At 43.7% G+C, this 24195-nt stretch overlaps 1 protein-coding gene across 2 annotated transcripts; it reads right to left on the bottom strand.

Moving 5' to 3' along the window:
• Window positions 1-1481: 1481 nt before the first annotated feature.
• Window positions 1482-18221, bottom strand: C14H16orf72 (chromosome 14 C16orf72 homolog). Of its 2 annotated transcripts, XM_038150881.1 has the most exons (4): window positions 17773-18213; window positions 16928-17008; window positions 12668-12943; window positions 1482-4909 (listed from the first exon to the last, which is right to left on the bottom strand). In XM_038150881.1, exons 1-4 carry the CDS (start codon window positions 17990-17992, stop codon window positions 4665-4667), a joined length of 822 nt encoding a protein of 273 aa, XP_038006809.1. In that variant the 5' UTR covers window positions 17993-18213; the 3' UTR covers window positions 1482-4664. The 2 variants fall into 2 exon arrangements, with proteins under 2 accessions (XP_038006809.1, XP_038006811.1); XM_038150883.1 differs by lacking the exon at window positions 16928-17008 and having other exon boundaries at window positions 17773-18221.
• Window positions 18222-24195: the final 5974 nt, after the last annotated feature.

Below are 24195 nucleotides of genomic sequence, written 5' to 3'. Positions count from 1 at the left end.
GTAAAAAACACACCAGGTCTTCAAAGTACCAAAAAAAAAAAATTCCTGTGGCTTGAGTTTCAGAGCTGGAAAAGCATTTTGAGTTTTTCTAAGATGCAACGTTGTTACACCGTAACACTAACAGGGACCTCAGAATTCCCCCTCATGCACAGCTTGCTGTTCTGTAGCACCCAGAGACAACTTCACCTTAAAATAAATCTGATAGAACAGTGAGATATGACAAAGCATGATTAATTTAACAGCATTTATATGCTGTTTTAACCAGCTGATCGATGCATTTAGTACTGAATTTTAAGATTTTCTACAAGGCAGTGTCTGCCCCAAGGGCTCACAGCAGATTCCAAGGAGATCCTGGTACCTTGTGCACCCCCCCCTCACACCCCACTGCAGCCAATGAACAGTCCTGGTGTTCCACAGCCCCTGGTACCTGCTGGGACAGCAGCACCCTCAGCCACAGTCACATGGCAATTGCTGCAATCTCACCAGCCACGGAGGAGCATCTGGCTTCCATCTCTTCTACGAAAACCCCCAGAGGCAGGTGCTGCTTGCCTCCTGCACAGGAGGTTCTCCGGTTGGTTTATTCACCACAGCCCGTGTGTGTTATCCTTTTGGGACAGTCTGCGAGGGGCACAGTGGGAGCAGGGCTGCAGAAAGCACCAGTGTTGACTCAGGGCTCTGAGGGAATTGCCCAGGCTCCATCTCTCCCCAGGAGCCCCATGCTCAGACAAGGAGCACCCACGGGGCCCTGTGGCCACCCCACACAACCACACCAGCCCCACCTGGGGCAGAGAACCCCACAGAACACATCAGGCGTGCATTCCTCATCTCTGCCAAAGGATTACTTAGCTCCAGGCTAATAATTGAAAGATGCTGGGTTTTAGAAGCTATTTAAGAATCTTTCTAAATTCCTGTTGGAACATTTCGGTGGCTAAGTAAGTGAAAAAATGTTAACATTAATTAAAAAGATACTTTCTGAACTTGAAAGCCCCTATGAAATAAAGCTTTCCTTCATAATGGAATTCTAAAACCTGCTGATAAAGCAAGTGGAAAATAGTTTGCAGGTTTAGGGATACCCACATGAAGCAGGAAATGCTGCTAATTAAAGCACCTGATTTCACTTAAGTCCAAAGAGTCTGTTGCAAAAGACTGGAAAGCTCTACTATTGAAGTCAACACCACTTAACTTCCTAAACTATGCCGCTTAAATCTCTTTAAGATGCTTCTATTAAGTATTAGTGATGTTGAAGTCTGCAGTACATCTTGTACACATGTAGTACACCCCAATTTTCCATATGACCATTAGTCCAAAGGAGACAAAACAAAACCCTGTGTGTAAGCTACACCAAACAGCTACCACCAAAGCGCATTCAAGGTCCTGATCTGCACAACCAAGGCAGCCTGTCAGCTCACACTAATCACATCTTGTCTGGCATTACTGGACCGTATTACTCAGAAACTTAAAAGAACTACAAAGCAGCCTGATTAGTTGTATTTTTTTTTATTAGGTTTATTATGACTTAGAGTTTCTATTACTCCAGCTGGGTAAACCACATTTGAAAGTAAGTTTAACTGCAGGACTTCAATTTCAACCAAAATCATTTTTGCATGACTTTATTGTAATATAGATTTAAATTGAACATTTAAAACTTACTTCATTAATAAGCAAGCCAAGCTCAGTAGCTTCAGTGCAGGATGTACTTTATGTAACTGCCGCACATTCAGGTTAGATTGGATGTACACGGAGAAGAGACCGGGCAACTGCACGAGTCAGAGGAGAAAGCAAAAGTAAGCACCATTTTTACCAAACTAAACAGTTCTCCAGTCAGTGTTCCTTACTGAAAATCAACTCCCTTCTGGCTCCAGGCGCTACAGTTTGGATATAACTGAAAGCTATTTCCAGAACATCAGTTTTCTACACTGGCACAAGAAATAGTCTTCAAAGCAACAGGTACTGGACTTCTTTTTATTTTTTTTTTTTCAGAGACAACCTGTTCTCCTGTGTTTATCAGGTGAATACATGCATTTTTGATCACTCTGGCAGAGGTCAAAGAGCAAACAACAGTTGGGGCTAAATGAAAAACAATCAAGAGTTGCCAAATATTTAAGGTACAAGCAAAAAAAAAAAATTAATGCAATCGGTTTAATATGAAAGTCTGCTTTCTTTCAAAGAAAAATGGCACAAATTAAATAAGAAGCCAGACAAATTTAGTTTCAGATGGTAATAGACTGAATTAATGCTTCAGAGCATTAATAAGATTTATTTCACTGCAAGAAAGGGGAGAAGTAATTTGAACAGGCTCTGTATTTGGGCTAGACCAGACGTACAGTTCAGTCCCTGCGTGCAGGAATGATACCAGTACGATGTCACCTTTACCACATCAAGAATCAAGTGTGTTAGAAGTTGCAGAGCATAAGCATCTTACTTGTACAAGCCAGTTATAAAATAAACAGAAGAGCTGAAGAATGGCTCTCACACCTGTCCTTTCTGTTCAGGACTCCACCTTTCTTTTAGAACAGAAAAATCCCTCTGCCAATAGTCTAATAAATACTAATGTATATTCAGATACCATCTTCAAAATCTTTGCTGAAAATGCAGTCTCCAAAAGAAACTAGCGTTATGCAGTATCAACATCTTACATAAACTAAACCTTATGAATTGTAGTTAATAGCAGTAACTGAAATTAATGTATACTGAGTCTTCAAGTGATGTGCAAGTTCAGCTATGTAACACAGGTGGGGGTTGGAGCAGTTCTTAGCACTTTTCTCTGGACACTTCTGACAGCTGTCCATGAACTACAGAGCCTCTTGCTACAGTACTGTGCAACTACTGACATCTTCAAGGGCTCTTCAGTGTAAAGAAATGTGATGGAAGCACCACAAGGCAAGGAAATCTGGCTCAAGTAGAGAGCCTTGAGTATCTCACACAGCATTGCTGTCTTGCCTTGACTAGAGACATCGATGAGAGGGTAAAAAAGGGCAAACCTACAGTGAAGTCTGCTTCAAACAGCAAAGATAATACAAAAGAGATCTGACTCTACAAGCACGTAAGCAAAAGTCTTCTTGAAGAGCTGTGTATTAACATGGAGCTCAAGGTGCCTTAACTTCGCCAGAAACCACAATTTTTAGTACTGGGAATCTAGCATAACTACATTTAATCCCAGGATCAGTCTATGCTTCCAGTTAAAGCATGCATACCACCTCTCTAAATACCCCTTTTCCCAACGTGCAGGGTTGGAGCTCTCCATTTTCTTATTCTTTCTGTGTTATCCTTTTCCAAGGCAGAGATTTAGAGGCCCTAAAGCCAGAGCTCTCCACCAAAGACTTCCTCCCTCTACATATAAAAATAGTCAGGACACTCTGAGACTGACATCTGTCCTTCCCCATTCAGAAACAGATTTGCAGCAGATCAGTCTTGATCTCTAGTTCAGTTTTAGACTATGCTTAAGTTACGGCAGCCAGAGTTCAATCCTATGAATGTAAGCTAAACACAAAAAGAAAGCCATTTATCCTTTTAAATTCATGCTTACAGCATGTTTATCCAGAGTTTTATAATCAACTTCCAGTTTTAAATTATTTTCTTAGCACTTCACAGAGCCTGCATGTCACTCCCTCCTGAAGGGGATGGCATCACAGAATCTTGTTTAAGTTAGTCCAAGTTTCCACATGTGACCAGAAGTCTTACTTGTTAGAACACACCCCTTTTCCAACTATTCCCCACATTCCCTCTCCTCCCACCCCTCCCCAGCAATGGGCAATTACTTCACAAGAAATGTAAAATAGGATATGGGTGTACACAAAACCTACCCTTCACTAATACTGAACAGAAAAGCCTATTTTCCAATTACAGGACATTTTTCTCTAAATTTAGGTCAGCACTGGTGCAGTCTGCACTGTGTATGATTACCACAAGGATAATACCAATAAGTACATATATTTTCTCAAACTGATTTAAAAGCCTATGAAGTTAATTGGGGAAAAGTTTAATATTGCTACTTCAGAGCACTAGAACACACAAAGTGAATCCAATAAAGATCCTTGTATTGATTCAATATTAAGTATTAATTGCATGACCATCATAGCACCTCTTTACATTATCACACAATCACCAGAATTATCAACTGCTTTTAAAACTAAAAAGGGTACAGTCCAATATTTATAACTTGCACACTGTTACTATACAGAAACTAGGTGCATGGTACAGTGCTGCAAAAATGGAAGCCTGCAGTTTTGACAAAGATGCCAAGTCATGTTGTAGACAATTTCAGTCAAACTGGCAATACTGTTTAAGCAAATACTCAAAGCAGGAAATAAAGGACAAAAAAAAAAAAAAAAAGGAATTCTATAGCCAAATAAACATCTGAAATTTCCTTTCCCTTTAATAATACAAGTAAGGTCACTTTTAGCCTTGGAACAGATACATGTTCGCCTATGATGATCTTGCTAACTACTACACAATATCTGATGTCCTCTGCTAAGAATATAGTTTAAGAAAGCCGCAGTTACAAGAGGCATCTAATGTAATATCTAAAATTTCCTTTATGGCATTTATTGAATTCTTTGTCTTAAACAGTGAATATGGAAAGATGGCCTCATGTTTCCTTTTCAATAGTACTCTGAGGATCAAGTGGCTTTCAAGCAGCATGGTGGGTTTGAAATTTTTGCAGTTTAGATCATTCTGTTGCGTTTATGAGTTGGTGAGTCTGTAATGACATCGCCACACTGGGCTGAGGTACGCTTTCTAGTTCCACCATTGTCCAAGTGGAGTGCCATTTCTTCTGATATGAAAGTGTTCAAATCAACATCATGGAGTCCATTTCTCCTTCGACTAGCATTGGAGCCACTGCTCACGTGAGTAGGCGAGCCTGGGGTACTCGAGCGAACACTTATACTAGCCATTGCACCACTAAGACCTGGGGAGAGAGAGAAAAAGGGCTTCAGTCAGACAGCACAGAAAGCTCAGTTCCCACGTGTGCCACACAGCATCGCCCTCAGCCCCATTCCACCGACATCCTAAAGACACTTCATCCTGCTGTTTGTACCATCCAGTCCAGAGCACACCTCCTCAGCTTTCAGCCTGTGTAACAATCCAGTAATTACCAGAACTGCTTTTTATGATGTTAGAAGTGAGCTTATACACCAGGATGTAACAGCACACTCTGGCAAACATTATCTCCATAGGCATTACATGCTATTTGAAACAGGGACACACTCGAGAGCAGATAACTTCAATTTAAAGGCTTCACACTGGACCAAGGACTTTGGAGTTGAACTGACCTGGTCTTGTGTCAACACCACCACCCTGCTCCCTTTCACTCCCTGAAGGAAACTGCAGCATGGCAGCAGGTCTCAGACAGGTGTACACCACAGCTAGTTCATAAATACCAGCTTTCATTTCATGGCTAACGTTAACAGCCAACACATGAGTATTATTAAATTCAGAAAAGCATTTAAAGAACAAGCAAGGACAACCACGTGACCATCACCCAAAATTTGTTATCAACAGATCTGATGCAAATCACTGTCACAGGTACCCTGCAAGTACTTTGGTTTGTATTCAGATTAATAGTATTTGATTCAAATTGGAGTTTATTTATTGTAGAAACAAGGCCATAAAAAGACAACCATGAACTTTCATACTAATTTAACCTCTGCCTTCTGTAACATTACAGTTTTGCAGAAGATTGTCCCAAATGACTGGGACATTCTAAAACAAATTTAGTAAGGACTAATACAAAAAAGTCTAACTACTCTTCTCAATTTCCAATTCAGACTGAATTTGGAGATAAACAAGAGCTCAGAGATAAGACAAACATCTTTACTATTATAACTTTTCCAAATCTGTGTATTAGTATTAGAAGAGTACAGAAACATCTGTTGGCTCTAGGAAAGATAAAGATAGATCTCCATATTTTCTAACAATAATGAAAATGTTGAACTGTCCACGAAGATTCCACTCTCAGTAACCTTCAGAATCTTAAGAGCTCCCTTCTCCAGCCTCAAATATTCCACAGCTCTGTCCAGCCATCGTAAACCTTATGCATGCACTAATTCACATCTCCATGTACAGTCAAATGAGCAGCCAAAATCCACTGACTGACAAGTCAAGCCTAACAAAACCCAATCCATCAGCTGCTGGCAGGCCAAATAGGCAACTTCAGAGGCTCTGGGAAGAGAGGTCTGCTAGAACTACAACATCAGTCACCAGAAACCTCAGAAGTCTAAAAGCCATCTGCAGCAATGGCAGGCTCATACACAAGTCAGGATGGAGCAGCCCAACCGACTCCACTCTATTGAACAATATTGAATGAACATTTAAAGCTTCCAACTTGTAACAGCACAGGAAATACTTCACACAGATCTGGCATTACACAACCACCAGCAGACACAGCCACTAATCACTGATTCTTTCTTAGAGCTTTTGCTTACAGCTGCAAATGGTGTTCAAACAGGGTCCAGAAGCATGGTCTGAACTCCAAGAGGCACCCTGCAGATTTTATTAATAGCAAAATCATTGTTCATTCACAATGGCAGAAAGTATTTAAACAGAAGAAGCTGGTTCAGTGTAAAGGTAACTCAGAAATTAGGTTTGTGACAGTATTCCCAGGATTAAGGTCAAGCTTAAATTGAAAACCATTAGGAAAAGAATTTCCCATGCATCCACCAAATAAAGTAATGCAGCTAAACTTGATGACAAATGTGTAACAAAAAGCCAATTCAGATACTGTATCTTGGATAAACTACTAACGTACACAATTTGGGCAGGTAACAAATCACTTCACAATTCAAAGACATCAGTAGTTTAATTTCAACTGGTATAACATACATCAGAAAAAACATTATATCATCCTGTACATTTAAATTGGAAAAAATCTGACAGCATACAGGTGACATTTTTTCAAACCCAAACTGATTGTAGAGATTTCCCCCACACCCCTATTCCAAGTAAAACTGCTGTGACCACACAAGTTCAGTGTCATTACTTACACTTAAGAGTCAACAATTTACATCACTTATCAGTCATTTACTATTATACAACTCATACCAAAGAGCAACATAGTAATTCAGTTTTACCATGACGTCTTTTTACTACATCTAGTGTCCAAGTAAGGGAAGAAAAATTTTTCTAAATAAACCCCAAAACTGACCTGTGATGTCAAAAGACATTTTTTTTTGCACCACTCAACAACTATGTTTTTAAGTGGAGCCTTTTCAAGTAACAAGCATTCTTTAAAATAGTTGATACAGTTAAAAGATGCATCTGTAACACACTGCAGCATATTCGAAACCAGACTGCTAAAGTTCACAAGCAATGCCTAAAGCAGTCACTGACTTCCCAGCATTTAGGTAATGCTGAATCACTGCACATTTAAATACACAAACAACTTTCAGGAGATAATTACAAGTTAAAATCTTCAAGCCAACTTAGAGTCTAAGGCAGGAGAGTAGCTTTGAATTAATTTCTACAGATCAGAACACAAGGATATTGCATCACAGCATGGGCTTGGAGCTACAGGTTAATCTTGCATCTCATACAGGTATTTAGCACCAGTAAGAGTCATGGCTGGGTACACTGACAGACTGAGTGACAGCCTCAGCTCCTGGCAGTTAACCACATGACACAGCACTGCCCAGCCATCCAGAAGGGCAAAACTGCCAAATGAAACAGATCACAGTTTGGATTTGCACATTAGGATTGACTAATTGAGCTAACATGGGAAAGTCAAAGCAAACTCAAGGCATACATTCAAATATCAAGATGCCACTACATGGAACCAACATCTCTGAGAACAATCTGGAAAAAAATCTACTTTTGGTTGACAGGGAAGAGAGTTAAATTTTTCCTTGGGAGGCTGTGACAAGGCACAGGAAATCTCAGAAAAACCATTTACTGTGAATTACTCTGAGTTTAAGCTTTCAGCAGACTCAGAGCTCTTCCCAAAGCATTTAAAGCAATAACTGACAGTAGGAAGTGGTAAGATGACACGACTGTCGGCAAACACCATTTCCCAACCTCAAATTTCTATACTGTGATTAATATGGCCTTAACCACAGGCACACCAGTTTGGTCCATACAACAGGACAGAGATCCAAACAGCTGCTGAAGTGGCTTCACTTTTCCCACAATCTCACATCCACCTCTGAAGTTTCCCACTCCTTCCTACCAGGGCCATCTCCTTTATTCTTTGAGGCCTTTAAGAAGGCCCACATGGCTCTGATCCCCTTTTGAATTGGAAAGGTTTGAAGTGGAAGGCATATCTCAAACATTTTGCAGTACCTAGTACATTCTCTTTCCTATCATATCTTTCATCAACAATATGACATTTCATAGACAATGATTTTACAAAGAATTATATTCCAAAAGGTCTTACAGTACTATTAGGAGCTGTGACCAATACTAGCCAATTTATAACTAAGTACACCCCAAAACTATCAATATTTTAGAATGCTCGACTGAAAGTATGTTTCATGGATTACAAAATACTTAAAACTGTCAACTCAAAATTAGCAAGTTTATCACCACTGGCCTAAACAAATTGTAAATGCTGTTGCATCTGCACTACAATAATGTCCATGTACAACTTATTCAGGTCACTATCACAGCATAATACACTGGGTAGCTACTGTTCCACACAGTAATAGTACTAACTATTGTTTCTAGACGTTTTAATCAGGAAGTATCAAAAGGAACATTCATGCTTAGTTAGTGTGACTAAAGCAGGAATTAGTTAATAACCCCAGATAAATACAAAATAGCATGCAGAGAGATCCCTGTCACTCCTCTGTCATATTCACCCTTTCATAATATTGGCTCAAAGAGCAAGTCTTAGCAGCACATACCAATACACAATTCCATCACAGCTATATATACATACAACCTTTAAACTAACCTGTGTCAGACCAATCTGAACTCTGCTCTCCCATCCCCTTTTTTACCAACTGCTGCTTCTCCACTCAGCTAAGTGCTCCTGTTTTAAACTTTAATATTCTGAGAAGCAAATATGAAGGCCTAGTGGAAATTCAGACTCTTAAAGGGCCAGGTCAAACACTTCTATATGCAAGTGTTCTCCCTACCCCACAGAGACTAAATCACATGAATTGTATACATCAACATTAAAGCTCAGGAGAAAAAGAACTAATGTTCTCTCGCTGTACTGCTGCCCTATTTTTTCCCCAAATTCACCTGATTTTTGATTAAGAATGCTCAAGTCAAATGCATTCCAACACTACCTTTCCAAGCTTGCTTCTTGCCCCTCCTCAAATCACAGCATTTTCTCCCATTATGCTGGGAGGACAGTGTGTGAATCATGGAGCCACAGTGAGGACACGGGCTGCGCTCCACACCTGGTACAGCAGCTACAGCCGGGCACAACGCGGCCGAGCACGTGGCAGTGTTTGGGCATCTTGCACTGTTAGCTCAGACTGATGCAATTCTGTCATTTGAAACTCATCTCTTACAGAACTGGAAATGGCAATACACATCCAGAGACTAGGTGAAGATACAGCCATACTTTCCCTAGCTGCTATGACATTTCAGGGACTAATGGAAGTTAAAATCCCAAGTCTGTAATTGAGATGTTGGACAATAAAGGTATTATCTTCTGCTACCACATCTTAAAACACCAAGCATTAGACTGATGTTTCCTTACAGTTTCAGAAAACTGCACTGGCACTCCAGAGTAAAACATCACGTATTACCTTGAGATAACTACTCAGCTTTTCTAAAAGGCTTGAACTTCTTCTCAAATATTCACAGTTCAAGTCGCCAGCCATACTTTATTTCAAAGGTTACCGATCAGCATGCTAACAGTGAAAAGCTCATAATAAGGGAAAAGATGTTGTTTACCAAAGTTTACTCTCTCAAGAGTAAGGTTCCAAAGTCTCACTCTCACTAAGTAACACTGAAGATTCCAGTAAAACCTGCAGAGCATAGGTGCCATGGAGTTAAAAGAAAAGGAAGATCACATCTTAAACATTCTCGTAACTAATTTTCTGCTGTGATAATTTTGCTTTTAGCTACTATAACAGGTTCTTCTCTGCCGTTCTGCTCTCAAGTTTTCTTGTAGTAGAAAGATTTGATAATCAGTACCACAAGATTAAATTCTGGGGTCAATATCCTGTTCAAAAAACTGTCAACCAGAGATAAAATACAGGTCAGAGGTTACAGAGCTGGAGACAAAACCACAGTTTTAAGATATTTCTTTTCAGATGAAGCATACAGTTTAAAGATTGTACTGATGCCTAAAGGATGCTAATGTCTAATGTTTTAGTCTAGGGCATACATCTAGAATTGTGTTTGATGTTCCAGGAAATACTGAATTATTAGCTATTTTGTTACCACTGCTTCTGTCAAAATTTTTGGATGTGCTTATGATGCATTTAGGGGTTACACTGAAGAAAGAGGGGAAGATCAGTAAGCTATAATGCCATGATCTTCAGACACATAATAGTACCTATTTCTGAGAAGACAATACACCAGCTCTGCTTCCACTGAGCTTTACTTGGTGCCATAGGCTACTCATGCCTATCCCTGCTTTACTAAAAGGGGTCTTGCTGCAAGCAGCAAAGTTTTGGCATTACTCCTCAAATCTAATTCAACCCATCCACATGATCAATAAAGAATGCCCTATTCCCACCAGGAAGCCAACCAGCACAAAAACAGCCTCCCACCTTTACAGTTAAGAAACTCATCTCAGAATCTCTGTGCCTGGACTGCTCCTCGCTATCATCAGGTTCTCACATTTCCTCATCATACTTAGAAGCAGCACTTTTAAACCATGTGCCAAAAATTACAATAAGCACAGGCCTAATGAGGACAATTTACACACACCTGAAGATCCTTGACAGGCTGAAAAAATCAAAACATAGCTTCGAGAAGCCCTACAATAAGTAGGAAATGAGTTCATGAGATTGCTTAATCACAACTTCCTTAAAGGAAAAAAAAAAGGTGGTGGGAGAAGCTGGAGTAATGCAAACATCGTAGGCAATAACCTAAAAACAGTTATGAGGCCCAATACAAGCCTAGGCACTAAAGGATTAGCACAAAAGCATTTGTGTCAAGGAGCAGATTGAAACTGATATGAGGAGAACCTAATCCAGAAGGTGACTGACATGTAATCTTGTCAACCAGCTGATGAAGCAGAAAAGTACATTTTGAGCCCCTGCAGTGCCTCTACAGAGGACAGAACTTCCTCATGACCCTGCATCACATTATGAAATACAGGAAACTTTATGTATCATTGTTCAGATCCTCGTGCTATAGAAAAGTGACTTCCATAAACCACCTCTGTACAAAGCAGATGCTGGGAAGCGACACATGGACACAAGAAGAGCCCTATTACCAATAAAAATGCCTCTGAGTTTACTCAGAGAGCTCACTGTGCTGAAGTGATCCTGCCTAAGCTTCCCCTCACCTCAGACTGAGCCTTTACAGTTAAATCCAACTCCACAGATTCAACTGTATTTTCAGAAAAGCATTTCTACAAGGGTGCTTACCACAGTGCGAGCCAGCTTCTGCAGCTGTTCTCATGAAATTAATTTTATCTACGCAGAGTAAGCAACAGTGGTGCACAGAATTCCCTAGCCTCCTTCCAGTATGAGACAGGAAACTGCCAAAACCAACATGACTGAGTGGGGCAGCATGTTTGGTTTAAATGGCTGTCACCTAGACAGTAGCAGTGTCTGGACTGGGCATGTTTAAAAATCACCACAGCACAGAAGCCAAGACAGTATTTTCAGGAATTCATGCTTCTAATTAACCCATCAATTCTACCCCCCACTGAGAATATCCAGACAGTAAAAATTTCATTTAGATCGCACTTCTAGATAGCTTAATTTTCATTTTTAGAATGGTCTAGGGTTTGTATCTCAAGATAATCTGCTACCCTTTTGAATTTTAGAAGGCACAAAACCCAGAGGTGAGCAGCCTCATCTCACCTCAGGAGCACTTTAAAGCACATCTGTCCATCACACGCTCAATCATAATCCAGTACAGAATAAGCTACTGAATACTCGTGTCTAAAAAGAGATACACCCAACACTGCTGGTGATGGCAACGAAGGCAATTCAGCACGACACCAGAAGACATGTAAAGCTGAAAGTGAACTAGAACGAAGTCCTGAACAGGACTCAATTATTCCAAAAATGTGTAACTGAAACACCCTTTCCAAGGTACTTTAAGTAGAATGCTGAACTGCATTAGTGCCTAACAAAGGTACCAGAGAGCTAGAGACAGAAGCCTCAGACATCAAATTCCCTCCCTAAACTCCCAAAAATTGGCTAGTAGTCAAATCTTAATATTTAACTAGTTGCTAGCATAGCATTGCCATTTTCCAAGAATTCTATTTACTTTAGCATTGGTATGAACGCCAAGTCCCTTCATGCTTCAAAAACACTACTAAGACTTGATACTTAACTGTTGAGTTCACAGCTGTGCAATATTACAGACCCAAACTTCATTTTTATTCAATACCTTTTCTTCATTCAAAATACTCAACTATACAAATTTTCAGCAGCCAACACATGCCTTATACATGCAAAAGCTCCCTTAAAGAATGAAGGGGATACCTCCAGCTGGAACACCAGGTACATGACACATTTTGATATGCCAAACACGCTTTAAGAACCCCCACCCAATTTTAACCAAGTAGTATTGAAAAAGTGACTGTTACCATGCAGAGCTATGGCTTCACGGAAGGGTTGCAAATCAGTCTCTACAGATGAGCTAGTTTCTGTTGAAGTAGCTCGGTTAGGGGATACTACAGTCAGTCTTGGGGGAGCTCTAGAATTTCTTGGAGGAGGGACTTTTCCACAAAGGAAGCTGATTAAGTCTTCTCTTCGAATAGTTCTTCTGCGTTTTTTAACCCAGGCTAACACATCCTTATTCCGACGCTGATAGCCAATCTGAATTCCTAAATCAAAGCTTCGCTGGTGGGCATCCACACTCTCTGCAAGAGGACAGAAAAAAGTTCTTAGTGTTACACAGCAATGGACAGCATGGCACAGCACTGATGTGGCCTCCTGCCAACCACGGGAAAGAAGTATCTACATCTTCTACAGGTTACGCCTAAGGCAGCACCAAGGCGGCTGCAGCAGCAAAGAGGAGTTCCATTAAACCTGAAGAGAGCATTGGCCAAAACATCCCATCCTCTTTACAAGTCAGACAGTCAACAGCAACTCCAGCTCCACTTAAACAGCATTTACTATACTTCAGGTCAACACCACAGCCCTGTTGTACATTAAAAACACACTTAGGGCTTGTCAGACTGAGAAAGATACTTCAATCAATGGACAACACACTTAGACACACAAAGCGCATCAATACAGCCAGGAAGCCCCAGCATAAGAAAGGAGTATCTGCTTTTCTTCATTCTGACAGGTAAGGAACTGCCAGAAAACTCAGGATTTCTTTCAAGTTCTTCTATTTTCAGCTGGATTTCAATTGCAGAGGCAATTCACAGGCCAGTTTTGAAACTACTTAGAACACAAGTGTCCCCAATGTCTTTCAATTAGCCAACACACCATTTACAAAGGCTAAGAAAGTTTCCTTCCCCATTTAGGATCCCATGGCAATTCTGATACACAAAAGTTTTACACATACAATTTACAACAAACCCTACTACAAAATAAAATTTCACTCTGTTAATGTAACTAGTCACCTGTGCACATCAGTTATAACTGTGTCTCCAATGTATTAAGTTGCTTTCAAACTTCGGGAAGTGTATTTCTGGCTACCAGTTTGAGTAAGTTTCAAACCACAGTAACAGGTGGGACAAATCCTGTCCACTGCACAATTATGCTCATCTTGTTCGTCATAGGTTTGCTATCAGAGCTTTGATAACACTTATTTAAGTTTCATGTAAAGTTTCATACTGTTATGTTGCTCTTGCTCCTTAAAAGACATGAACATATCCACTCCAATTTTGTTTACTTGAATTCCATAGAATTTCTTCCATGTGGCAAAGCTGATTTAAACAGAATTTTATAGTCTTGTTTTATTAATGAAGCCCAAGGCAAAAGCCAGAAGATAAAGATATTTCTTTAAGAACAGCTATCCTAAAATATTGGTTTACAAACAATGACATACATATCTAATGTAGCTTTGTCACGGTCCAGAACCCAAAAAGTACTACTGTTAAATGTTAGTCTTGGACTTGTATTCTAAGGCACCACTGCACAGAGCATGAAAGACAGCACTGAGATCTACACTGCCACAGAGCAGCACTTCAAACCTAACACAACAGCCCAAAACCATCTCAAGCTGGGCTGAGTTAAATCTTGGAGCTTTTGGAGTATAGACTAAACTAGTAAACACATGTAACTCAACCTGTTATTTGTATCCACTCTGAGAGTATTCCGCCTGTACTACTTGGTAATCTGAAGGCTACATTTACAAATGCTAATTCCTCTGAAAGCAATGGTAACATGACAGATTATTCCTCCTGCCATTTTATACAGCACAGCAGCCCGCACTCCAATGCACTGGCAGCAAAAGCTGCCCAAACACTCTGGAGCCAACTTGGAAACTGAAAATACTCCTTTAATCACTTCCTAAAATACCAGGAGTGTCCTTCTGAGGCTTGGCGGCCGACTTTACGTCAATACCCGGCTTTCTTTGTGTATGAGAATGCTTTACAAAGTGCTAACTGTGAACTAGGTATGAGGTCAAACAGTGACTGCTGATGCAGCCCAGAGAAGTTTCAAGCATCATTACCCCGGGTACATTAGATTTTTATGGTAAAAGCCACAACTACTTTGTTTACAAAGTTAAGCTGGCAAAACCTAAGCAGTCATGCTGCATATATTCTGAAATTACTAAGTCAAAATCAACATTGGAAAATATTTTTTTTTAATAAAAACAAGGTAAATTGTAGGCTCAGAAGTCTTATTCTAACATATACCCAGAACTTTCCACAGTGGCCTTAAGTTCTAAATCCTACATTACAAGCCATGCCTTCACTTTTTTAGTGCAATCAAGATAACGAAGTGCCTTGAATGCAGTCTCTATCACCAGCACCAGAAATCCAGGACATAAGACCATCAGTGTGGTGTGATATTAAACTTCTAATCTATAGTCAGAAGAAATGCTGACATTCAAGACATCATGGCATTCTCATTATGCACCATTCCTCGCGTTGCTCTTGTTAAAAAAGATGATGCCTCAAAAATCCAAGTATTTATCAGATCAGAAAGCAGCTGACAAGGCAAGAGGCAGTTTGTGGTGTTCAGTTCACCACACCAAGTATTCCTCCAGTATTTTGACAGAGTCCTCCAAAACAAACAGTACTGAGAATGTGAAAAACAGGACTTTAGGAGCCATGTTCACCACTAGGGAAAGCAAGCTCACAGGAAGAGACTCCAACTTGTCAGATATGACAGTGCTCAGCTGGTCCTACCATGTCATCACCAAATTTCTACTGACTTACAAGTTAACTGAAAATTGAAAGATGGCATTCCCAAGTAACTCAGGTACTTTAGGATCTATTTGAAGAAAACATTTGTTTCAGGTGCTGGTTTTTGTAGTATTACATTATACCTGACAAAAGTCAGCTTCCAACCTGAAGTCTAGTTTCCCCGATCACCTATTCATCATTTAATCACACCATTGCCAACAAAAAAGGCTCATTTGCCTAGAGCACAAGTAATCTAACATTTTAACCAGAAATAAACAGCCTAAGTCTTCACACTAAAGATGCTGCAAGGGAGAGCCATTTGTAAAGACAGACCATAATTATTCCAGACAATTTATTAACACTACCTGCTGCTACTCTAGCACCATTCTCAAATGACTATTGTCCCCAGACACGTTCTAGTGACCCACACCCTCAGGCCAGCACCTTCCTGCTCTGAGGTGCTGCCCCTTCCCATGACCTGACACAAGCACACAGCATTCAAATGCACCTTCTGCAGGAGGCAAGGCTCTGGCAGCCAGGGTTGTGCACCTACATCGGTCAGCAGCCTGATCACCCATCACAAACACACCAACTGCTTAAAGCAAATCCGAAACAACAAAACTGGAGGCAAATGAAGGAGCATAGAGGGAGAACTACAGATAATGCTGTACAGACTAAGGGGGGGAAAAAAAATCAAACTATAAGCCAGAAAAACAAACATTGGAATTTTGTAAGCACTTCCCTTCCTTGGAAGGCAGCAACAATGGGAATAACAATGTGCCAATTTCAGCCTTCACTGATACGTATCATTTTAGCATAACCTTTTAAATAAAGTACAAGCTACTGAATGATCCTTCTGCAGACAAGAATTCCTGGGACAACCCAAAGAACTGCAGAGTTCAGAAACACCCAGTAAACCAGTACTAAAGCACAGCAACATGCAAAGCACACTCCTACCAAAGTTCTGCCTAACGCTGCCTTCTTACAGCCATGCTGAACGCAGATATAATGACATTTTAGTGCTTAAAATAAACTGTGAGGCTTACTTAAGAAGCCTCAGTGCCACAAGATAAAACTTTCTGTCACATAACATCTATGCAGAATGTTATGAACACTAAACCCAACTTCGCTTCACCACAAAAGAGAAGGTATTATACTGACACCCCAACATCTAATCCACCATGAAATACAAACAATGCAGGGAATTTCAGTACTGTTTAATAAGCCATTGCATGCTTCCCTTAAATTCACAAGAAACAGACACATTTTAAAGATACCCTTTTTTCAAAGGTCTCAAAGTAAAACAGATTTTAAGTTTATGAGTCATTGACATGAGGCAACAGAAAAGATTCAGCTACCGTCAGCTAAAGTGGACCAGGGAAAACCTGCAAGATTCAGGAAGAAGTCTCGGGTTAGATTTTATCAGGGTGAATAAGAGACATTAACAGGCCCTACTTATGAGTAAGCCGGGGCAGGAGGCAGAGTGGGGCCCGGCTCGGCGGAGAGGGCTGCCGGGGCAGCGGGGGGGCAGCCCCTTACCTTTGTAGAGGTTGGTGACCGCAGTGGCGGCGTTCTGGAAGGGGACCCAGAGGGAGAGCCCCGGCTGCTGGCACACCCGGTCTGCAGGGAGGGAAGGACACACGCTGTTTATTTTGGAGTCACCCGCTCCGAACGGCCATGTTAGGTTTCGCCATTTTGTTCCACCTTCCGGAGGCAGCTCCGGATCGGGGCCGAGCGGGGCGGGCGGGCAGCGGCCGGGCCGAGGCAGCGGGCGCGGTGCCCCCAGCGCGGCGGGGAGCGCCCGGCCGCCCCCGCCCCGGCCCCGCCGCACAATGAGCCCGGCCCCGCTTCGCCATTTTGTCGGGAGTCTCTCGCCGGGGCTGGGCGTCGGGAGCCGCCGGCAGGGCCGGGCTTCCCGCCCCCCCCACCCACCCCGGCGCTCGGGGCTCGCCCCCGCCGCCCGGACCCTCCCGGCGCGGCCCCCGCCGGAGCGCCCCGACACCCCGCGGCCGCGCTCCGGCCCGAGCGCTCCGGCAGCCGCGGGAGGGGGTGCGGCCGGGCCGGCGCAGGAGCCGCCCCGGAGGCCGCGCCGGGCGCTGTCCGGGCCGCGACCGCGGCTCCCCCTCCCTCTCGCCATTTTGTTTTCCCGTCCGTCTCCGAGGGCGGCCGCGGGCCGGCAGCCGCTCCTCCCGCCGCCTCGGCCGCTTGTACCGCTCGTAGCGCTTGTACCGCTGCGGGCACTTCCCCACCCCGGCGGCTCCGCGGCTGCACGGCGCCCCCACCCCCCACGGCCCGGGCCCCGAGCCCACCGCGCTCGGGCTCCACCGGCCTCTCGGCCGCAGCCGCCCCAGCTGTGCCCTCCCCAAGCCCCTGACCGTGCTCACCCTTGTAGAGCTGCGCCACGGCGGTGGCCGAATTCTGAAAGAGGTGCCAGAGCTTCTGCTGCTTGTGCTCGGGCTGCGCCGCCGCCTCGTCCTGCAGCTCCGGCGCCAGCGCCTCCTCCTGCTCGGCCTCAGCCAGGCACTGCCGCTCCCACTTGCTGAACCAGTGCTCGGGCCCGTGCTCCTGGATCTCCGCCTCGCCCTCCTCCTTCTTGTCCTCCATCCTCCGCCCGGCTCCGCGTCCCACCGTCGCGTACACCCGGTCCGACAGCCGGCCCCGCTCGTTCCGTGCGCCGGGCCGGCCCTACCTCACCCCCATGCCGGGCCCGCCCGTCGCTCCGCCGGCCCCAAACACTCCGAGCGCCGGCACCGCCCCGAGCGCACTGAGAGCCCTGCCGAGGCGCCTGGGAACGCGCAGCCGGCCCGCCCCGCCCGCAGCGCTCGATTGGCCACCGCCGCCCCGGCACCGCCGGTCCGTGCGGGATTCCCGGCGCTCATTGGCCCGTTCACGCGTCCGTCACGCGGGACACCCCGGGGGGCGGGGCTAACGCAGGTTTGGTTACGCCGTCACAGCCCCGTGCCGGGGGCGTCGGCGCGGTGCGCGTGCGCAATGCGCTACCTCGCGCGGCCCCGGCCCTGGCCCCGCCCCTGGCGTGAGGCGGCCCCGCCCGCGCCCCCCGGCAGCGGCCCCGGGGCCGCCCCGAGCGGGCGAGGCGCTGCCGGCCTCGGGCGGCTCCGGCAGGCGCTGTCCGCGGCCGTACCGGGAGGTGGCAGCGGCCGCCGCTGCGCCGCTGAGGGGCAGAGCCCGCCCGGGAGGCGGTTCCCTTCCCGGCCCCGGGGGAAGATGGCGGCCGCGCAGGGCCCGAGGGCTGTGCCGTGTGACACGGCCGGGCCCGGGTCCAGCGTCCGGCAGACACGGCTGAGGGGTTAGCCCTGAGAGTTCAGAGCCACGGCATCACTTTCCTGCCTGTTTTACACATTCTTTACCATTTCTTGATTCCGCGCTGTAGCAAACAAGCAGACCGGAGTCACAGCTGCTCTGCGCACGTTTAAAGACACTCGTTTACCCCGCGGTCTCGTCACCCGCTGCTGTGCTCATGCACTTCCCAGCTGCTCCAGCCGCGCTTCCAGCCGCAGCAAACGTCCCCGTGCTGCGGAGCCAGCCCGGGCACAGCTGCCTCCACACCGGGGCGTGCCCCCGCTGCCCCGGCTGCGCTGCCCGCGCTCAGCCGCGTCCCGATGTCCCGATGTGCCGCTGCACCGGCGCTGACCCGCGCTGGCAGCCCGGGCCCGTCCCGCCCCGGGGAGAAGCATCGCCGCCTCGATGGGCTGTTCGCTCCTCCGACAGGCTGCTTTATCCAGTCCATGCTTGCTCCCTTTTTGAACTTGGATGTTCATACAACTTCGTAAAACATTCAGGAATTCAATCCTAAATCATATGTAGTGGGGAAAGAAGTGGTATGAGGGTATAGTTGGAACTGATGGGTTGTGTTTTTTTGTCTCTGAGGACAACTGAAAACTAAAGCTGCAGCTACTGTATTTCCTAAACCTTTAACACTAATTACTAAGGACCTCCTGCTTGTGGGTTATACCTGGGCACTCCATGGGAGTAGAAGGGGTAGAACACAACATAACTTTGTGCATGTCTCCTTAAACTAGAATTCTGGCACTGGCTTTTAATATAAGTATCTCAGATATATGACACTAATGCACGAACACAAAGGCATGGATATTCCCTTCCTTTCTAGGTAAAGCTTTGTCCAATTCTTGTTTAAGATTATGAACTTGGGCCAAATTGGATTTGTAAATAATCCATTGATCAGAAGGGCAGTAAGTACACTGTGGTGCAACATGGATTTTTCTCCTGTGCAACTGGTTTAAGAAAAGCAAACAACAGAAGAGGAGATCCTCTCTATTGAATAGAATTTCTTATAAAGTACCTACAACTTGGAAATACTCATTCCTTATACTCTTAAATTGTTGAAATATTGTAAAGCGTCACACAAGAATGTGTGATGGGATTGTGTTCCAGTATTTTTGAATAAATCAAGTACTGAAATTCATTTCCCTCATCAGAAACAGCAGAATTTCCTGTCAGCTTTCATGGGCTTTGCAGATGCTCTTTGAGATCAGAAGTTAGGGCAGGGAGTTTGATGGAAGAGGAGGAGACATGGCTTTTTGTACTTTGTGTACCACACATCTGGTTTTCTGACTATTTCTAAAGAGTTGCATAATGTTGGCAGCTGTGAAATAAACAGTTCATTCCTGCAATACAATGTAGTGTCAGTCGTGATTTATCAGGCAGGCTGTTCTGAAATTTGGCTGTGCCTGATGCCCATTCAGAGCAAATCAAACAGGGAGCAGTAACGCATCTCTGGGCAATCCTGGGTAAAAGCTTAGCACCAAATTTCCTGCTTTAATTTAGACAAACCTGGCCACACGCTGTTCTGAGGAGTAGCTACGGCTGATAGAAACTGCTGGGATTCTGAGGGTTGTTTTCCTTTCACACCTTACACCAGGTGGGGCGGAGAATGTTGGAGTTATTGTAGGAATTGTTTTTATAGTTTTGTGAAGTGGCCATTGGTGCTTTCTGGGATAGCAATGCAGAGAGGCTTAACAGAGAACATGGGGATACTGAATTTTGAAATTAGAAAAATGTAGTTTTTTGGTAGAATAAAGAAATTTAACTTGGTCTACAGACTTCTTTATGCCACCTGGAGATAAAAAAGGTGTTAGGGCCTTGGGAAAGGAGCCAAGCACTTTCTGGGACTAGAAGAATAATGTACCCAATGAGTCCTGCAAGTACAGAAGGAGAATTAAATGGAGAATGAAGACAATATTGATTGACTTTTTGAGGTTATTTGTGGAGGAGGCAGCAAAGGAGAGAATAAAAACAAACAAAAGCACCGTGCACAAAACCGTTTAACACATCCAAACACTCTTCTTCCTGACACCTCCTAAGCAGCTCTGAGCAACGCTGATTCACTAAAGAATCTTTTCTCCCTAGAAATAAATAACAAGTTTTGTGCTTTTGACCTGCTGTCTGTGGCCTGACACAAACACAACTGTGCTGGTTTTGGTTGCTGGTAAGGGATTTGTCGGAGAGTCAGATGCACAAAGACCATGAGGGCACTGATATGCACATGGCAAATGTGGAATCTGAGTAATCTTAGTGTTTTGCCTCTTAATTTCCCCCATGGGAATGCTGTAGTGATGAGAGCAGTGTGGCATCCCAACTGAAGTATCAAGGGAGATAATTACTGGAGCATGATGAGAATATGCTAATTGTAAGGCTCTGAAGACTTGTTTTATTCCCTTCTGCAGACTTTTACTGGGAGTTGAATTTAATGATAAATAAGGGAAAACATTTTTTTTTACTATGAAAATATGGAATGAGGGAAGAAAAAGGTTTATCGATAATACAATCTATCCAAAGTAAACATGAACATTTTAAATTATCTGAACGTGTAGGTGGCTGAATATAGACATGGGAATGTTTTCACAGTGCTGCAGCCAAACTTGGACACTTGTATGAGAGAACTTTCATGACATTTTAAGAGGAGGACCTGAAAGGAGTAGGTATTCATTTCGCCAAAGGAAAAAAACATCTGAGTGACAATGTTTTCATTTCTCTTCACCATTTTGTCCTTTGGGATCAGACTCTAAGTATGCTGTCCTCCAGAAAAGCAGGTCAGCAGGGAAGGTGGATACTCAGCTGCAAATTGTAATGTTTCTCAGACAAAATTTTTCATCCTGGGGAAGTCCAACATAGTGTGGCTGAGCAAGCAACCAGCGGGTATTTGTGAGAAGTCTGGCTCACAGAGAACAGCCGCGCACTGACTGTTGTATGTACATAATCAAGAAAGTTTAAGCTGCTCCTGATGTGCTCAGATGAGTTTTTATGGCTGGCTGTTACTGCTGTTCCCAACTGAAAAATGTGACAATAGAGCACCCTCAGTGCAAACACTTGATCAGTCTGAAACAGAAACCAATTGACAAAGGCTGGGAGCACCAAAGTAGGAGGGCTCCTTATGGTTGCAAGAGCCTCATGTTCTCCTGGTTTTGAGTCAGGGATGTAGAAAAGTAAGGAAATGGGATTAAAAGATTTATTTTCTAATATGTGCTCCTAGGTAATGGTTTGCTCTGAAAAAAATAAAACTAGGTAAGCACTGCAAAAAGGTTAGTTGTATGCTGTTTTGGATTTTAAAATGTTGATAACTTTAAATAAAGGATGTGTCATCAGCATCTGCATCATTCCTGCAATTTCCTGGGAGCACGTTAGTAATAACATTTCTAACACCATGATCAAAATGGTGTCACATAAAAGCAACTTGAGTAATGCTTGGTCAGTTTGGTCGTGCCTAAAATAGGGAGCCAGGGACTTTGCCCAAAATCTGTTCTCAGTTTGAGAAGGAAAGCAGTTTGGCTCTGCGAGAACAAGATTCTGCAAACCTCATGTCAAGGCTCTGATATCAAAATCATTTAACAATCAGACAAGGAGAAAGACTGTCCTTTTGCAGGAAAGACCACATGACTCCTATGAGATACAGATCATTTATGTGTGAATTCAAACTCTACCAAAAAGAGTAAGAGACACAGTTTTCAGTTTTACTGGGTAAGTACCTCACTACATATTTGGTTTGGAAGAAAAAATAAAGTCTTGGGAAAAAATCAATGTGGAGGTCATCTAAGTGTTTCCTTTGCTAGTAGAGTAGATTATTTGCTCCAGTACCTTCGTGAGACAGGAAACCAGGGGGTTTTAAAAAACTTTAATGAAAGCAGAATTTCTGCATGCTTTTTATACATTCTTACAAAGCTCATAAGTTCACACTTTACTCATTGGTCAGAAGAGACAAACAAAGTGCTTATTGGAATGGACAGTTGCAGGTTTCTCTTATTTATCCTTCTGTCTTTCTTGGTTTCTATGTCAGCAATCTTGGTAGGAAATTCTTTCAGGGGTAAACATGGATCCTCTTATCAAACTTCTCTCTAGCTCCGAGAAGACACTGTAAAACCTCTTCCACAGTGGCCTAGACACACACCAACAGGAGTGCTCTGCTTCACCTGTACCCCTGGAGCTCTGGAGGGAGTGATTTGAGCAGGATTAGATGGCTGAGTAAGCCATGACAGCCAGCTCCCTGACCCAGCCTCTGAGGCTCAGCAGAGCCCCCACTGAAGCTGCTGAACATTTTGCTTGCTCAAGGACAAATGAATATGAAGGTTTTTTTAAAGAGCAAGTGGATATATTGTGCATAGTTGTGGGCAGTAATGTGAACAGAGGTTAGATATCGGATTTTGGATACCAACTTCAATGTCCTTTCAGTTCTTCACCAAATTATTTCTTTCCAAAAGTGCATCTCTCCCCACACTCTTCTAATCAATTGAGTAGGAAAAATCCAAACCACCTACTCTCATGTTGTTATGCGTGTAATGACCGACTGCTCAAGTTTAAAGAATTTCAAGTGCTAACTATATTATTTGCAGTCCTCAGCTCAGCTATTGGAGGGTTCAAGAGCAGTTGGAATACCAGTAATCTCTTGGGACCCTGGCCAGGGAAGACTTCATTTAGTTTGTGCGAGAGTAGGATGCATAAAACTTCCCAAAATGGGTCCTCTAGCTTCTCTGCTCAATTCTCCACCTATATAGAGGAGATAATATACTTCTATTCCATCAAAAGTATGGAATAATACCTACACTTCAGGGATCCCCATAGTGTCGGTTCTTGAAAATCTTCTTAACAATTTGTCCTGAGCAAGCAGAACATGAGCTGGGGAAGGCAGTGGAGGCATTCAGTCTCAGTGGATCATTTATGTGATTTCTTTTCTGCAGTGGCTGGTTTTCTAGCTGAGGGGAAAAGAGGGTGATGTCCTACTGACTCCAGAAGTGCTTAATGAAATGCCTTGTCTCACCAGGCAGACTGCATAAGTTTTTGCAATGAGGTGTTAATAAAATATTTCAAATTAGCAGAATGGAAATACTAAGTAACACAAAGTTTAACAGACAAATTCTGGTTTGTAGGTGTAATGTGACATTATCACCTCTGGCTGCCTGGCTGGTGTATGCCAGAAGCCTCAGCCAGGACAACTGGGGTGGCAGGAGGTGGCAGGAATCCCAGCACCAGCTCCCCCAGAGCAGCCTAAAACCCCTACCCCCAGGGCTTAGGCCATGATCTGAGCCCCCTTCTTCATAGTGGGGTAGTGGTGCAGTGATAGAGGGCAATGTTGTGAGGAACCCAACCAAAACTTTAGCTCAGGTCATTAAACCTCTCCAATACTCTCCATAGAGAGTGAGTGCTGGGCCCCAAAAGGTTGCTGTGTGTTGAAGAAATTGAAAATACTCTTTCCCAGGTTTGACCCCATTTTTCAATAGCTCTCTGCAGATGAGAGAGCTGCCACTGCTGTTCCCAGTGGCTGCTGCTGGATGGAG

Source organism: Motacilla alba, chromosome 14 (genome assembly GCF_015832195.1).
Source record: "Motacilla alba alba isolate MOTALB_02 chromosome 14, Motacilla_alba_V1.0_pri, whole genome shotgun sequence".
NCBI classification, from domain to species: domain Eukaryota; kingdom Metazoa; phylum Chordata; class Aves; order Passeriformes; family Motacillidae; genus Motacilla; species Motacilla alba.
The sequence above is the reverse complement of the archived record's forward strand: the minus strand, read 5'-3'. Positions and strand labels throughout refer to the sequence as shown.

Excerpts from the sequence above, each read along its gene's own strand:
- C14H16orf72 (XM_038150881.1), bottom strand. The coding sequence starts at position 17,992 with ATGGAGGACAAGAAGGAGGAGGGCGAGGCGGAGATCCAGGAGCACGGG. Across the intron at positions 17,009-17,772 it reads CGTGGCGCAGCTCTACAAGG|ACCGGGTGTGCCAGCAGCCG; the intron begins GTGAGCACGGTC and ends CCCTCCCTGCAG. Across the intron at positions 12,944-16,927 it reads GGTCACCAACCTCTACAAAG|AGAGTGTGGATGCCCACCAG; the intron begins GTAAGGGGCTGC and ends GTCCTCTTGCAG.